This window comes from Mustela erminea, chromosome X (assembly GCF_009829155.1).
Source record: "Mustela erminea isolate mMusErm1 chromosome X, mMusErm1.Pri, whole genome shotgun sequence".
NCBI classification, from domain to species: Eukaryota; Metazoa; Chordata; class Mammalia; order Carnivora; family Mustelidae; genus Mustela; species Mustela erminea.
Window position 1 is genome coordinate 95,904,451 of NC_045635.1, and position 17,169 is coordinate 95,921,619.

A 17,169-nucleotide genomic window follows, 5' to 3' on the forward strand; every position below is an offset into this window, starting at 1 on the left:
GGCTTAATGCCTTAAGGATTAGAACAAGCAGATCTTGTCATTCCATTCTGGTTAACTGAATTCTCCAACTAAAGTTCACTACTATGCCAGGGAAAGCCAGGGCCACTCTTCCGAAGGACTTAAGAAAAAGTGTGAGGCAGCTGAGGAGAGTAAAAAGCCCATTTTATTTGTCGGGAGGAGCAGTGGACGGCAATGGCTGCCCCAACTGGTGGTTTAAAAGCAAACGAACAAGTAATTCTATAAATTTTCTCACTAGCAAATCTAATAGTACTATAGGACTGCCCTCATGTTGCCTTTCTGCTCATAATTTCCTTTCATTTTTGCCCATTTTTTCATTTTAATGCCTCTCATGATACATATTGAGGTGAAGAAAAGAATCTACAAAAAGATTGTAATTTGCGGTACAAATTATGATTTGACATGGGACCCCCACCAGGTACCAATAAAGAATGTCTCTATTGAGGATAAAATGACAATCCTATTGTTTCAATTCTTATACTTACAAATCTTTGTGAAATGAATTGTTCTGATTACCTTCTGCAATAAGGAAAATTCAGTAGACATGATTTAATAATTCTGTAATTATGTTTAAATTTTACTTTTTAAAAAATTTTTATTTTTTTTTAAATTTCTTTTCAGCATTCCAGAATTCATTGTTTATGCACCACACCCGGTGCTCCATGCAATACGTGCCCTCCACAATACCCACCACCAGGCTCACCCAACCTCCCACCCTTTGCCCCTCCAAAACCCTCAGTTCCTTAGAGTCCACAGTCTCTCATGATTCATCTCCCCCTCCAATTTCCCCCAACTCCCTTTAAATCTCTGCATATTTTTCCGTATTTATCTAATTATCTCAAAGATTAAGGACCACAAATAAGTTTCCAGTTAGTTGAGTATTAGGCAATGAGATTTCAGATAATTAACCTATTTCTTAGAAGACTATATGAAAAGGTCTGGAAAGTGTCTTTTAGTTTGACTTTTATCCTGCAAAATGTTTGTTACCATTAGTTACCTTAAACATGAGGCTGGCTAGTAAGAACATATCATTTGTGTATGGACTTCCTAAAATATTTCCAGTAATAATCTATCTACTTGTTATGCACTTCTACAGGGTAGGTTGAAAAGACAGTTAATATCCTAAAGTTTAAAACTACTCCATTGTTGGTTTACCTTTTATTTCAGCATTTGAAGGCACAGAGACAAACGTTGTGCAAATAAGCAGGGTACAGAAGTGTCTCACATCCAAATGAGCGAAAGCCATTTCTCCAAGATTAAATACCTTGAAATTTCCACTCTAAGAAGGAAAAATACATTTTAACTTTATGTTACTTCAAATAACTAAGACTAAATGTGATTAAAAACACATTTGATAACTCTGTATGCCTTCAACTAGGAATTAGGAAAACTGTGCCCCTTTGAACCATGGAAACAGAAAAAATCAGGTTTGGAACCAATAACCTAGAAAGGGAGGATTCTAGGCTCATTTTTCCCTAACAGTTAAAAAAAAAAAAAGCAAAACAAACATATAAACATATAACTGCTTGTATCCCTTCATATCGGCCCCCCAACATAGACTTTCCCATACATCACATGCTCTGGCCAGGATAGGATAACTTCAAATAACCTTCAGCCTGAAGACTGAGTCAGACCCACCAGAGGGTCCTTATTGGATCACAGTGGGCGTTATGACATCATTAATCTCCATAGCAACCTTCTCCCCTAGCAACAAGATACATACACTGATACATATACTCTTTTCTGAGATTAAAAAGCATTTGAAAGTTATCTGATTACCAAGAAAGCACAGAATCTACACCAAAGCCTCAGACTTTTTTTGCTCCATAAGTATTAAACCATCATCCTCTACTCTCCATCTGTTTCTGTTTGCTGTATCAGTAAATAGCATTCTCATCTTCCCAGTTGCCCAAACCAGAAACCTGGGAGTTCAACTTCTCCCTCTCCCATACAACCTCTCCCATTATCACTACCCCTTCCAAGATGAGGAACTTATCATTAGGATTTCATTATCCAGTCTTTCTTGTCTCCAAACCATCCTCCATACCACATGCAGCCAGAATGCCCTCTCTAAAAAGCAAATCTCACTTTTCACCTGTTTCTTAAAACAACACTTCACTGTCATAGAATACAAATTATTAGTCTTTATATTCTTGAAGAATATTAGTTGTATGACCGAAATTTAAAGGATTCATGTCTCCACATAACAACTTAATCAAAAACCACTCTTCTTTCAAAGAAAAATCACTACTCCCAATTTTATACTTCTCCTTGAGTCTATACTCCTGAAACCAACAATTTCACAGGAAGTTAAGGAGTAAAGGTCACTATACCAATATTTAGTGATTACCTTTCTTTTCTCTTACATAAATTCATTAAGCAGGGGAGACCCTCTCTCCCTGTACCACCCTCTTCAACCTACCTGGACTGTCTGTAACATTCTAATGTTGCTAGGTTTCAATTATTATCACACAGGACCTTGAGATCAAACTATTAAAGCCAGCCATGTATTTTGGAGGCTATGTCAGCCCAGCCTCATTTATATGTTGGGAAGTAAAACTCAGACTTGCCCAAGATTACACAGCAAGTTAGTAACAGAGCTGGAAATAAGACAAAAACATGATCTCCCTAACTCAGTGTATTTCCACCCTATGCTGGATCCCACGCGTTTGAGGGTTATGAAACCTTCCTCTGGGACTCCAGCATTTAAGTCTTCCTTCAATTAGCTAGCCAGGCTGAGACCACACCATGCTCTTGTTTTTCTATGTCTCATAAAATCATAAAAGAATAGCATTTCTCTTACTAATGTTGGGTTCGTGGTCAAAGGATCGAGACTGATACAAAGCGAAGGTCAAGGCAAGCTTTATTTTGCGCCAAGAATCGAGAATCTAACTGACTGGCCAGGGCCATCTCTTGGAAAGAGGAGACCTCTCTCTGCCTTATAGGCTAGCTTTTAAGGGCAAAGGCCATGTGATTGGGCTTGGCCACGCACAGGTGGCCAATGAGATTGTAACACACAGAGAAAGCTGCACAGTCATGCTAGGTCACGCATGGGGGGCCAATTGAATTACAGTTTACCCTAGTACATATTTGACCTAGCCTATCACTTTGGTCAGAATTAGCGCCCAAAAGGTGTCCAGAGGGCAGGGCCCATACTCCTTCGTAGCTAAGGAGACAGTATGCTCCCCCACTGATCAGATACCTCCACCTGGCCTGACCAGCCCTTGTATTTGGGCTTTGTTACCTAGGACTGGTTTCTGGAACTTGTTTTTAAGTAAGTTCCGGCGGGGGGCGGGGGGGAGCACAGGGTCAGTTTAAGGTTTACTGCATAAACAACAAAATCATCGTTTAACCAGATGGAGCTGCTCTGGCTAAGTAGGCTCTTACACTAAGATCGAATAATCTTCCTCAATTCCTCCCTGCCAACATGCAAACCCATTGCTGTCCTCTAAAGCATCTGTAAGTAGTAGGTAGGCCTGTCAACAGATTTTCCACAGAGCTGCTCTCATGGATTGAGATGAACACTCTGGTTACATTCTCATCTAAGGCAGCACATAGGTCTGACAAAGAGAAATCCCTTCCTATTCCTAATAAGAACAAATCCAATTAGAACTCCCTTAAACTGCTCCCAGAAAGATCTTGAAGTTCTCTCTTCTTTATCAATCTGTCCTTATATATTTTCATAGACCTGTGTCATGTACAGCACAAATGGTGAGAGTTAAAAATCCTTTGTTTCTGCTCCTTTTATAAGCTACTGAAATTTGATTTCGGCTACCAAATCGCATATTTCCTACATCGGCCCAACATATTTAAGCAAAGATAGGAAATGGAATAGTCACTTCCTGAGTCAACTTTTCTATAAACCTATGAAAGGAGTCCCCTGAATTTCAATGCACTTAGGGCCCCACCTAGACTTTCACACACAAATGAATGTGAAGACAACTCTTTCCTTGGTTTCCGGGTTACAAGATTGCCACTTGAGCAATGAGGTGCTTTACGTACTTTGTGGTTACCAGGAAAGACAGGATTTTTCACAAGAGGGGAAAGAACCTGAAGGCAAAGGGAAAATAGGGGATGGAAACACAGACATACAAAATTTAAAACAGTTTCTGGTAAATTCTCCACCCCAGCCCACAGTTAACAACCACTGTTAACAACAAACCCCATGTGGTCTTAACTCCTTATTTTTAAAAATGAGGACATACCAAGAGAGGTAGATGAACTGTAGACTCGCACAACTTACTGTTGTGTGCCGGAGGTAGGACTGAAAACCAGATCTCATGATCCCTTTCCACTGACTAAACAATAAATTTTCTTGTTATAAGGAGTCTGTGCTGAGCCCATTTTACCAGAAGCCTCCCCTAACCTTGTTCAGCCTACCATCACCACCCAAACCATCAACCCAGCACACAGTTTTACCAGCATGACCTTTCTGGCAGAATAATAATTGAGAAAGCTTTCACTGAGCACTTTTTTTTTTTTTTTTTTGCCAGATGCATTTCCAGGTAAATCTTGTCCAGGATACAATGTATAAGTGACAAATCATAATATCCATAATAATAGCAATCCTCCTACTATTTATTCAGCATTCACAGCATTCCAGGCACTACTCTGTGCTAAGCACCACACATACATTATATCATATGATACTCATAGTCAGCCTTGGATGCACATAGTATTTTCACGCCCATTTTAAAGACCAGAAGCTGAGTCACAGAGAAATTAAACAACTTCCTGTAAGTCACACGGACCATAAATAATGAAGCTTGGTTTGAATCCAGACAGTTTAGTACCAGAGTCCTTGATGACAACCACTAGGCTAGACATTTTCCACTGTTAAGATTAATGTGGAGGGCAGCTTCCAGTTTCTACCCATTCAGTTTCACACAACACTATTGCTTAAACAGTTTCCCGCTGAGAATCTCCTTTGGAATGGCAAGCCTAAACTATTTCCTGTTTTCAGCCTCACTTCCCCACCTCTTCAAAGCCATGCTACATAATGCTCTTGTTCTAGGAGTTGGGCGAAGATAATCCTTGCATGACTGGAGAAACTCCAGGTACTTACCAATAATACGGTTTCTCAAGAAATGAATTATCATAGGCAATTATCACAGGTCCTTCTTTTTTTCTCTTCTTCACTTCAGAGACATTAATTAAAATCTCTAACACTTCCCTTCCTGTCTGATGAACAAGCACACTGGAAAAAAAAAAAAAAAAAAGATAGTGTTCCTGAAATAGCCAGCATGTCTATGGCCATACCACCCTGAACGCGCCTGATCTCGTCTGAAATAGCCAGCAGGCCATGGATTCTGCAATACACAAGACAGGGAGGTTATGGGTGGGGCTAAAAGCATCTAAAACAAATTTAGAATTACAGCAGGGAATGTAAAAGCTGACAGGACTAATTAATCTTTGGATAAACAAACAGATATATAGCTGAGGAACTTGTTAAAACAAAAGGCACAATGGTCTAAGTATCAACTGGGATTTCAGCTCTGCCTCAACCACTAATGTTCCTGGAAGCAAATTATAATTCAATTCCCATTTATACAATAGAGGTAATGACACCGGCCTGGCAGATTCGTGCTGAAGACTAAAGGAAACAATGTATGTGAAAGGACTATAATTAAATTATTATATTAATTAATTAATAATTATTATATTAACTTAAATTGCTCTGTATGCTTAGGAGGACTTTGCTTCTGAGCACCTTACTACTAATCACAATTTTGAAAATAACTCGCTGAAGTAATTTTGAAAATACACATTTGCTCCTACTAATTCAGGAAAATTGATCCATCCACAGTTGATAAGTAGACAGTTATCAACCTCCAACTTCCACTACCCTTATTGATCATCAGTTGCCTTTACTGATACTTGTCTTAATAACAAAAACTTCACACATTCTCTTATCTTTTGCAATTTACAAAGAACTGCTTAAATTATTCTAACAAATCCACAGGTGTATAAGGTTGGTATTACATATTTACAGTCAGTAACATTGCAGCTTAGAGAAGAGATATGACTGGCACAAGATCCCACAGCTGATACAATCTTTATGGAAAGGCAAGGTAAAAGAAGTAAGGGACAGAAATGTTGCAAGCCTACGAATGCAGTCACTTACATAATACGGCTTTGTGGAAAAGTTCCATTTCTGCCTTGACAAAGAAATACAAAAATACTATTCCAAACTATCTGAAATGACCACAGCTTCTTGTTTCATTTATAAAGGCAGTGAGCAAGTTCCAGAGACAAATAATAATGGAGTTTTGTAATGCCACTAAAGCGATCTCTAAAAAAAACACATAAAGTATGGCCACGTCATTTATGTTGCCATTAGACTGAGAAACCAGTGTTACAAAATTTGAGAACTTCCATTCACATTATTTAAGGTATCTAAAAAAATCAGCCACAGCAGTAAGTAAGAATAGGGCTTGGAGAAAAAGAAAATGGGAAAATGGGAAGTACAGCTTAAGGAGAGAAAAATAGAAAAGTGGGGTGATGGTAAAGGCTTAAATCTCATCTGCGGACAAAACAATTTATGTGGTCTTAAGTGAGAAAGCACACCGACTAGGAGATCTGGGCTCTAGTACCAACTTTATCAGGGGATTTAGAAAATAATAATAACAGGAACTAGAGTTCTTTGAACTCTCACCAGGTGTCAAGCTCTGTGCCAGATGCTTGATCTGTGATGAGGCAACAGAAGGCTCCGGAAGAGAAAAGCGTAAACTGACATCCTGCAGTCACTCCAGGGTGGGACAGGTGTGACATTCTTCCAGGAATCTCCCAACTATCTTAAGGTTAATACCTTGCCAGAGGTAAAAACAACCTTAGCTTGATAATAGCCAGGCCTCCAGTATCCCGAGGTTCTTCTTTAACATATAAATATCCTTTTGTAACCTCTTTTTCCTTACTTCTCCCAACTCCAGAGTATCAAATCAGCCACCCCTCAAGATCCTGCAGCAGCTCTTTCTGCCCAGGGATCCTGTCCCCATGCTCTAATAAAACACCTTTTTGCACCAAAGACCTCCCAAGAATTCTTCCTTGGTCATTGGCTCCAGACTTAACTCCACTGAACCTCACCTATATTTCTAAAACCACATCAATATGGATTAGCTCACTTAGGTCTCCCAAACATTGATAGTTACTGTATTATTATCCCAATATTACAAATGAGTCATTTGAGGCTCAAAAAAGTTAAAGTACTCAAGGTCATATAATTTAAGCAAGAGAAGATGTGTATGTCTGATTCTTAAAGACTGTGTTCCTTTTAACATATAATGCCTTTCAACTAATCTCACTTTAGTGAAGCTAAATTTCCTTTCAAACAAGTTCTCCCTGGGATATCATTCTGTTTCATTAGTTAATCTGCTATGTATCCATGCATGGTTTCAGGAAGTCACTCAAAAGTACTAGCTTCCCAAATAACTGACCTTCTTTCCAGGAGACCACCCGACATGCACAAAAGTCTAGTTACAGCTTCTGGCCTATGGCCATGACTCAGCATTATAATCAGCACCTCTGGAACCTGCTAGATCCTGAGGCCTGACAACATGCTGAGATCAATACATGGATCAATCAGCATATGAACTAGTGGTGAGTCAAATTCAATTTAAGTTTCAGCGGAGTAATTCGTAAAGAATGCTAAAGATGACTGTGTACTTTCAAACACACACACACACACACACACACACACACAAACACCCAACTTTGAATCAGGCAGATTCCTCATACTTGCCACTAGTCAAGTGTAAGTCACCTCCCACAAAAATACACAAAAACTTTAGGCACATGCTGAATGATAAAAATCATTGTAGAGCAATGAAATACAGGTAGGATCTCTTTTCAACACATACCACTTTAACAACCGGTTATCTATAATATGATTATATCTGTGCCCTTGACAACATTACATTCTAACACTGTATACAAAAAAAATCCTTTCTGTAGATGATTTCCTGTATGACACCCTGAGTTCATCCAGCGAACAAGTTTCCGAAAGCATGCACAAAGCCAGTGAATTCAGTTTTGAGCTACAATAGCCACTGTCAGTTTTACAGTGTTAATTCATGAAGCAGTTTGCACATTTCAGAATCAGTCCCTAATCTGAGACGATCAGAGCATTATTAGTTTATAACCCCACCCCACTTTTATAACCCTTTAAGAAAAGCCCCCACTTCATCCACTTCCTAGAGCAGGTCAAATTATTATTATGAAATATACCTTACACTCTATTCAAGTGAAGTCACAGCTGTAAAGCAATGCAGCATCTTGAAAGGCACCACTTCTCTGGAGCTGGCAAAACAATCTCTTTTGTTCAACACCCTTCTCCCCACTACCAGATGCTCCCAAATACTTGTCAGCAAGCAAACACTGTGTACTCAAAACATTAATTTCGTGTTACTTCGCGTAACAACTTCAAAAGTAAATAATACAGTGTGCCCCACCCCCTCCAATTAAGTAAAAACAGAATACAAAATGTACCACACCAGGGTTTGTTTTGTTTTGTTTTTTAAGACTTTACTTATTTATTTGACAGAGAGCACAATCAGGGGGAGAGGCAGGCAGAGGAAGAGGGAGAAGCAGAGTCCCTACTGAGCAAGGAGCCAGGTGCACCAGATCCCAGGACCCTGGGATCATGACCTGAGCCAAAGACTGACAAGACTGACAAAGCTTAACAGACTGAACCACCCAGGAGTCCCACCACAGCAGGGTTTATATGACTTCAAGGTTATTCTACCAGTATATTTCTTCATGTCCATGAGGTATAAACTGCAAATACATGAAAATATGGTATTATATCATATATAATACCATCAATTACAGTAAGGAATGCTAAGAAAAACATATGAATATTTCTATCATGTATTCATTATTTAATAATTAGTTTTGAAAGCCTACTACATGCCAGGCCTTCTTCCAGGCATGAGGGATATAACAGTGTACAAGACAAAAAAAACCTGCATCTCATAAAGATAAGCAGGCTGTAGACCATAGTAATGAGTTTCTCATTTATTTTAGTAAAATGGGAGACAACTGGGCAGTTGTGAGTATAGTGACACCATGTGTGGAAGGAAAGGGTAGAAGCAATAATACAGGCTAAAGCTGATGGTGATGGGGATCAAGTTGATGGCAGTGGAGATGCTGACAGGATCTACTGATGGATTAAGTACAGACCATCAGAGGATGATGTCTCTATTTTTGTTGTGGGCAACTGGGTAATTATTTATGTAGCCTGGGGATGATGGACAAGGGATCAGCTTTGTATGTTTCAATTTAAGCTGCCTAACTAAACATCCAAGGGAGGAAGATGAATAGTTGGATAGTTGCCTCTGTTAGGGGAAAGAGCAGAGCTATAGATAAATATTTGACAGTCACCCATATATAGACAGTATTTAAAGACACAGGAACAACTGAAGTCCCCCAGGGTATAAAAGAAATGAAATAAAGAAAAGAGGACAAAGAACTGAGATCTGAGACCCTCCAATATATTGAGGTCAAAGAAATGAGGATGTACCAACAAGGGAGACTAAGGAGAGGCCAGGGAGATAAGAGGAAAATCTAGAGCTTGTAATGCCCTAGAAACCAAGTAAAGAAAGTATTTCTAAGAGTGATAGATAATGTCAAAAGTTGCTGATTGGACAAGATGAGACCTGAAAAAAATCTAATGGATTTGGCAAATAGGAAATAGTTGGTGACACTGATAAGGGAACAGGTGGAATATCTGGAGCAAAACTCAGTTGTAAGTGGGTTCAGGAAAGAATGGACGAGCCAATGGAGACAATGAGTACAGTTAACTCTGCTAAAAGTTTGCTATAAAGGAACATGGGTCCCTTTAGGGAGATCATAGGTGCTCCTGCTAGGAGGCAATCACACATTTCTTTCCTCTTAAAAACATAAATGGAGAACATCTCACATAAAGGTTTGATCCTACTTTTTCCTGGATTTTTTTTTTTTAAGATTTACTTATTTATATGAGAGAGAGAGAGAGCACTTCCAGAGGATAGGGCAGAGGGAGAGAGAATCCTTTTTTCTTTTTTTTTTCCTTTTTTTTTTTTTTTAAGATTTATTTATTTTAGGGGCACCTGGGTGGCTCAGTGGGTTAAAACCTCTGCCTTCGGCTCAGGTCATGATCCCAGGGTCCTGGAATCGAGCCCCACATCGGGTTCTCTGCTCAGCGGGGAACCTGCTTCCTCCTCTCTTTGCCTGCCTCTCTGTCTACTCGCGATCTCCGTCTGTCAAATAAATAAATAAAATCTTAAAAAAAAAAAAAAAAGATTTATTTATTTTATTTCAGAGAGAGAGCATGTGTGCACGAGCCGGGGGAATGAGCAGAGGGAGAAGGGAAGCAGACTTCCCGCTGAGTGGGGACCCTAAGGCTGGGCTCAAACTCTGGACCCTGAGATCACAACCTGAGAAGGATCCAAGAGTAGGACACTCAACCAACTGAGCCATCCAGGTGCCCTGAGGGAGAAAGAACCCTTAAGCAGACTACATGCTAAGTGTGGAGCCCAACTTGGGGCTCAACCTCACAACCCCGAGATTACAACCCGAGCCAAAACCAAGAGTCAGACACACAACTTGCTGCGCCACCCAAGTGTGCCTTCTTGGATTTTTGTCATACCTGTTCAGGAATGGCAGGTGTTCTTATTTGAGGGATGCAGGCCAGAGTAGTTTAGAATTGTAATATGAAAAGGTATCATACCAAGGCAGAACATTTTTTCTAGGGCAACTAGAACCTAACAAAATTCAGTTTCATCAGTGATTACTTTAACAAATACTTTCCATCTGCTCAAATTATTTTGCAAAGCTATCTCCAACTTCTTGCATTTCTAATCAAATAATATTTTTTTTAAAAGTACCATTTCTCCAGACTATAGAACATCTTTACTTTCTATGAGAAATAAGAGATTTCATTTTTTTTCCTTCTAAATTTGTCTTTTGCAGCAAAAGTCATCAGAAACAATTTTATTTTTATAAGGCACATACAAAATTCAGCTGTTAGTCTAGAAAGATAATTGAAGATCTGAATTGAGAAATATCAGAGATTCTGGTTCCTGTCCCGATTTCAAAGTGCAAAATAGGAACATATAGTCTTTATCATATGTTGAAAACTTTGAAACTGAGGGATCAAACAATACAACTGGACATACTCCCAGAGTTCCAGTAAGTGCATCTCTCTAGGCGAGAGGATTTGTATTCTGGTTTACAGAATATCTGAGACTCAGACCATGGATGGTAGCTAATCCATCATTTCAGGCTCTTGCTCTTTGCTTCTTCTCCCTCATGCCCCTCTGCCACCTGCTCCCACTTTCTTTTCTCTTCTGATTCTATTTTTTCCCCTCTTTTCCTTTTTTTCTTTTTTTTTAAGGATTTTGTTTATTTGTTTGACAGAGATCACAAGTAGGCGGAGAGGCAGGCAGAGAGAAAGGGGGAAGTAGGCTCCCCACTGAGCAGAGAGCCCGATGCGGGGCTCGATCCCAGGATCCCAGGATCATGATCTGAGCCAAAGGCAGAGGCTTTAACTCACTGAGCCACCCAGGCGCCCCCCTCTTTTCCTTTGTCTGACTGATGTTTCTGTTTTCCATTAAGTAGAAATTAATATATTTTTGGATCACTAGCTGTCCTCATTTTTAAAACACTGGAGCATTCTCTCTTCTCAATGCATTTTCTTTGGCTTCAGAATAATCACTTGATCACTTGAAGATTAAACCAGTTATTTATTTATTTATTTATTTATCCATATTTTTTATTTTTTTTTTAAAGATTTTATTTTTTTACTTGACAGAGAGATCATAAGTAGGCAGAGAAGCAGGAAGAGAGAGGGGGAAGCAGGCTCCCCGCCGAGCAGAGATCCCAATGTGGGGCTTGATCCCAAGACCCTGAGATCATGACCAGAGCCAAAGGCAGAGGCCTAACCCACTGAGCCACTCAGGCGTCCCAGTTTTGTTTTGTTTTTTAATTAACACATAATGTATTATTTATTTCAGGGGCACAGGTCTGTGATTAATCAGTCTTACACATTTCACAGCACTTACCATAGCACATACCCTCCCCAATGTCCATCGTCCAGCCACGCTATCCCTCCCACCACCCCATCCTCTCCAGCAACCTTCAAAAGATTAAACCAATTTTGTAACCTTGTAAGCTTACTTTCTAAAAGTGCTTATGATAGAGGAGCCTGGGTGTCTTTGTCAGTTGAGCATCTGATTCTTAGTTTCATGATCAGGTTTCATGACCTGACATGATCAGGTCATGATCTCGGTTGTGAAATTGAGCCCAGTGTCAATCTCTGTGCTCAGCAGAGAGTCTGCTTCAGATTCTCTCTGCCTCTCTCTTTGCCCGCCCCCCCGCAAAATAAATAAATCTTTTTTAGAAAAGTACTTTTCTAAAGTGACCCAAAAAAGAGTTATTTTTTTACTTGTATGTTGACAGAGATTTCTTGCTCTTCAGTCGACTTACTGCCCTTCATAAAAATGCATTCCCTTCTTTAAGAGAACTGGTTTTTATAATCATATCTGCTTAAAGGTTCAAAATCCACTTCATAATCCTAAGTGATAGGTCTGCCTACCTACCCAGTTTCTCACTGTTTTTGATAGCTGCTTTTGAGCTTCAGTGAGACAATATTTCCTAAGTGACTTTAGAGCCCTCTCATCAAAATGCAACCTCAAAATTTCTATTTTTTCAGCCTGACCTTTGACTGTTGTATTGGTGCTGACATAGAAATAGGCATCCATCCAGATCTTCATTTCACAGACATTTCCTGAGTATTCATTTTGCACTCAAGGCTACAGATATGAAAACAAGCAAGATATAGTGTTCCCTACCCTAAAGTCTACTGAAGGAGCATTTAAAATTAAAAAAAAAAAAAAATTACTACACATCTATTAGAATGGCCCAAATCTGGAACACTGACAACAGATGAGAAAGAGGATGTGGAGCAACAGGAATGACCATTCATTGCTGGTGGTAATGCCAAGTGGTACACCCACTTTGGAAGATAGTTGGGTGATTTCTTAAAAGCTAAACACATTCTTACTATACCATCCAGCAAACAAACTCATTGGTATTTACCCAAAGAAGTCAAAAACTTAGGTCTACACAAAAATCAGAGCATAGATCTTTCTAGCAGTTTTATTTTAACTACTAAAATTTAGAAGCAACCCAAGATGTCTTTCCAGTAGGTGAACAGATAAACTATGGTATATCCAGACAATAGAATATTATTTAGTGCTAAGAAGAAATGAGTTATCAAGCCATGAAAAGACGTGGAAGTGCCTATTACTTAGTGAAAGAAGCCAATCTGAAAAGGCTGCATACTATGTGATTCCAATTATATGACATCTTGGAAAAGCCAAAAGTATAAAGACAGTAAGCAGATCAATGGTTTCCAGGGATTGAGGTCATGAAGAGGGATGAATAGGTAGAGCAAAGGATATTTAGGGCAGCAAAAACACTCTATGTGATACTATAATAGTGTATACATGCCATTATACATTTGTTCAAATACACAGAATGTACAATCATCAAGAGTAAATCTTAATGTAAGCTATGGACTTTGAGTGATAAGGACAGGTCAACATAGGCTCATCAATTGTAACAAATGAACCACTGTCATGTGGGATATTGAAAATGGGAAGGCTATGCGTGTGTGGGAGCAGAGGGCATATGAGAAATTTCTATACCTTCCTTTTTATTTGCCCATGAACCTAAAATTGCTCTAAAATTAATCTTTTAAAAATAAATTCTATAAACTTAGAGTTAAATAAATTATAATTCAAGCAAAATTAATAAAGTGTGAGCCTTCTCTCAGGCTACTGGTAGAAATACAAATTGGTATAATCATTTTTGGAGGTGGTGCAGCTAACATTACTGTTTCATAATATTCATCTTCTTCAGTAGTAACGGAGCCCCCAAGGTTTAGCAGGAAACATGGCCACACAAAATGGAGACTACATTTCTGAACATCTTCTCAGCTACATGTGACATGTACTGAAGTTCTGGCCCAAGACATATAAATGGAAGTGTCATCTCCAATCTCTGGGTCACATCTTTTTTTTTTAATTTAAATTCAATTTAGTAGGGTGCCTTGGTGGCTCAGTTGGTTAAGTGGCTGCTTTTGGCTCAGGTCATGATCCCAGAGTCTTGGGATCAAGCTCCATATTAGGCTCCCTGGGAGCCCATTTCTCCCTCTCCTATTCACTTGTGTTCTCTCATGCTGCTATCTCTGTTGCTATCTCTGTCTCTTTCTTTTTCAAATAAATAAATAAATTCTTTAAAAATTAATTAATTAATTGATTAGTTCGATTTAGTTAACATATACTGTATTATTAGTTTCAGGGTTAGAATTTAGTGAGTCATCAGTTACATACAATACCCAGTGCTCATTCCATCAAGTGCCCTCTTTAATGCCCATCATTCAGTTACCCCATCCCCCCTGCCACCACCTCTCTAGGTCTTACCTTTAAAAAGAATGAATGTTTTCTCCTCTTCCCCTTTCTTCCATTCTCTATCCTGCTGCTTTGAATATGGTTTTGGTAGGGGCACCTGAGTGGCTCAGTTGGTAAAGTGTCTGACTTTGGCTCAGGTCATGATCTCAGGATCCTGGGACCGAGCCCCAATGTCAGTGTCAGGCTCTGCACTCAGTGGGGAGTCTGCTTCGACCTCTGCCCCTCCCCCTGTTCATTCCCTCTCTCTCTCAAATAAATACATAAAATCTTTAAAAAATATATTTTTAAAAAAGAATATGACCTTGGTAGTGAGCCACCTCAGATCAAGTAGATGAGGGAATCACCCTAAGTGTGGTAGAACAACGAGTTTGGGGTAGCCCCCCGCTCTTAACCTGATGCAATAAAGCTGCATATTCTTCCTGCAGCCTTAGATTAGCCAACTCAAGACATTCAGGTGAGAGCAAAATAAACTACTTTCTTATTTAAGCAGAACCTGTAACCTAATTAGAGGAGTATTTAGCATTGTGTATTAAAATACTTTAAAAGTTCATAACCTTTCAAGCACAGATTTCCATGAAATGAAAGATGTTTGCACTTACACAGTCCAACCCCTCGTTTTCTACATAGCCTGAGTCAAAAGCTCATTCTTGTAAAGGGCCACATTTAAACTCTGTAGCACTTTCTTTGGCAAAAACCTGCAACCAGATACCTGGGGCTGGGGAGGGTGGGGACATACTTGAACCACCCCACTTGTGAATATAATCACAAAATGCTGAAGTAGAAGCTTTTTACAATGACCAAAAAAACATTTCTTGACTCCCCCCTCTGAGGCCTTTGAAGTCCTTATAGCAACAGACAAGAGGATACAGGTGCTGGAGGACTCTATGGCCCTCTGGAGGTTCTGCTAGTAATAACTGCTCTTGTGAACCACAGCACTTCCCACCACCAGGGGCTGCCGTGGTGTTCTGAGATGTTGTGGTGATGCACTTACATATCTTTAATCAGACCTAATTTCTCCTTTTCCAGATATTGACAGTTCACCCCACATGCTTTGGCTATTATCAGGATACCCTGGAGTTCAAGTTTCCTCTCAATAAATCAGTACTGATTCCATCAAGAATGTACATTGTTCTTCCTGCAAAAGTGCTAGACAAAGGAAATGGCTGATTCCATTATTAGTGATTAGTCACTGCTGGATGAGCAAAGTCAAACACGCCTAGGGGAAAGAACACTACTTGTAATAGAATTACAACTTTAGAACACGGTTTTGTCTTCCTTTACCTTAACATCCATGGGAAAGTTGGAATGACGAATACCTCCTACCCCCTAACTCCACTTCATTCCTTAGAAGTGGGTGGGGTGCTCCTCAGGAGTTCCTAGGCCCATCCCAGTCTATTGATACTTACTACCAAAACACAACAGATATGTGCAGAAATTAGTTTCCACCATCTATCACCCTGGCTTAAAAATAAACGAGAAAACAGAGGCCAGAGAAATCAAACGATTTTCCCATAATCTCATTTCATTTTAGCTTAGGTCTTTAAGTACTGCCACTCTGTTTATTTTTCTGTTTTGCAAAGACTTGACTATTTTTTCCCAAATTCATCCATCAGATTTGGTCTTGTTTCCCTTCTTTATGTCATCTAGATTGGCTTCCCTACCCCAAAATAAATTTGCCTCTCTGCTTTTGTATCATAACTTCTTAACAAAATCCCAAACCTAAATGAATTTAACTCCCCCTGTGCCTCTCACTGAGCAGGTAAGTGCTGATGGAACAAGTCCCACGCTCGGTTATTCCATGATAAAATCCTAACATTCCATTTTATATAAATCCACCCTACTACTCAAAAACATTATTCTATGTCTCTGTTCAACTTCTTTTTTAAATTAACATATTATGTAGGGGCACCTGGGTGGCTCAGTCCTTAGGTGTCTGGCTTCGGCTCAGGTCATGATCTCAGGGTCCTGATATCAAGCGCTACCAGCATCAGGCTCCCTGCTCAGTGGGGAGTCTGCTTCTCCCTCTCCCTCCTCCCCTGCTTGTGTTTCTTCTCTCACTGTCTCTTTCAAATAAATAAACAAAATCATTATATAGATATTATATAATATCATATATATATAATATCATTATAATCACTATATATATATATATATATATATATATATATATATATATATATAGTGTATTATTTACCCCAGGGGTACAGGTCTGTGAACCATCAGGCTTACACATTTCATAGCACCCACCATAGCACATATTTTCCCCAATGTCCATAACCCAGCTACCCTATCCGTACCCCCCACCCCCCAGCAACTCTCAGTTTGTTTCCTGAGATTAAGAGTCTTTTATGGTTTGTCTCCCTCCCAATCCCATCTTGTTCTATTTTTTCCTTCCCTACCCCCCACAACACGCCACTTTGGCCTCAAATTCCGCATATCAAGGAGATCATATGATAATTGTCTTTCTCTGATTGGCTTATTTTGCTCAGCATAATACCCTCTAGTTCCATCCACATTGTTGCAAATAGCAAGGTTTTGTTTCTTTTGATGGCTGCATAGTATTCCATTATATATATATGTATACCACATCTTCTTTATCCATTCATTTGATGATGGACATCTAGGTTCTGTCCATAGTTTGGCTATTGTGGACATTGCTGCTATAAACATTCGGGTGCACGTGCCCCTTTGGATCACTACA

The 17,169-nt window shown here is 39.4% G+C and overlaps 1 protein-coding gene across 9 annotated transcripts in view; it reads right to left on the reverse strand.

Moving 5' to 3' along the window:
* Positions 1-17,169, reverse strand: part of IL13RA2 (interleukin 13 receptor subunit alpha 2) — a 68,414-nt gene that overhangs the window by 18,927 nt on the left and 32,318 nt on the right. For 3 of the 9 annotated variants that reach the window (XM_032331477.1, XM_032331473.1, XM_032331476.1), the window contains exons 2-3: positions 5,084-5,215; positions 1,174-1,297 (exon numbers count right to left, since the gene is read on the reverse strand). In XM_032331477.1, coding sequence (XP_032187368.1) covers positions 1,174-1,264 — 91 coding nt within the window. In that variant the 5' untranslated portion in view covers positions 1,265-1,297; positions 5,084-5,215. Of the gene's footprint in view, positions 1-1,173; positions 1,298-1,588; positions 1,653-2,440; positions 2,538-5,083; positions 5,216-8,241; positions 8,402-14,480; positions 14,626-17,169 lie in introns of those variants that run through there. The other 6 variants (XM_032331475.1, XM_032331472.1, XM_032331471.1 and 3 more) reach the window with 6 other exon arrangements.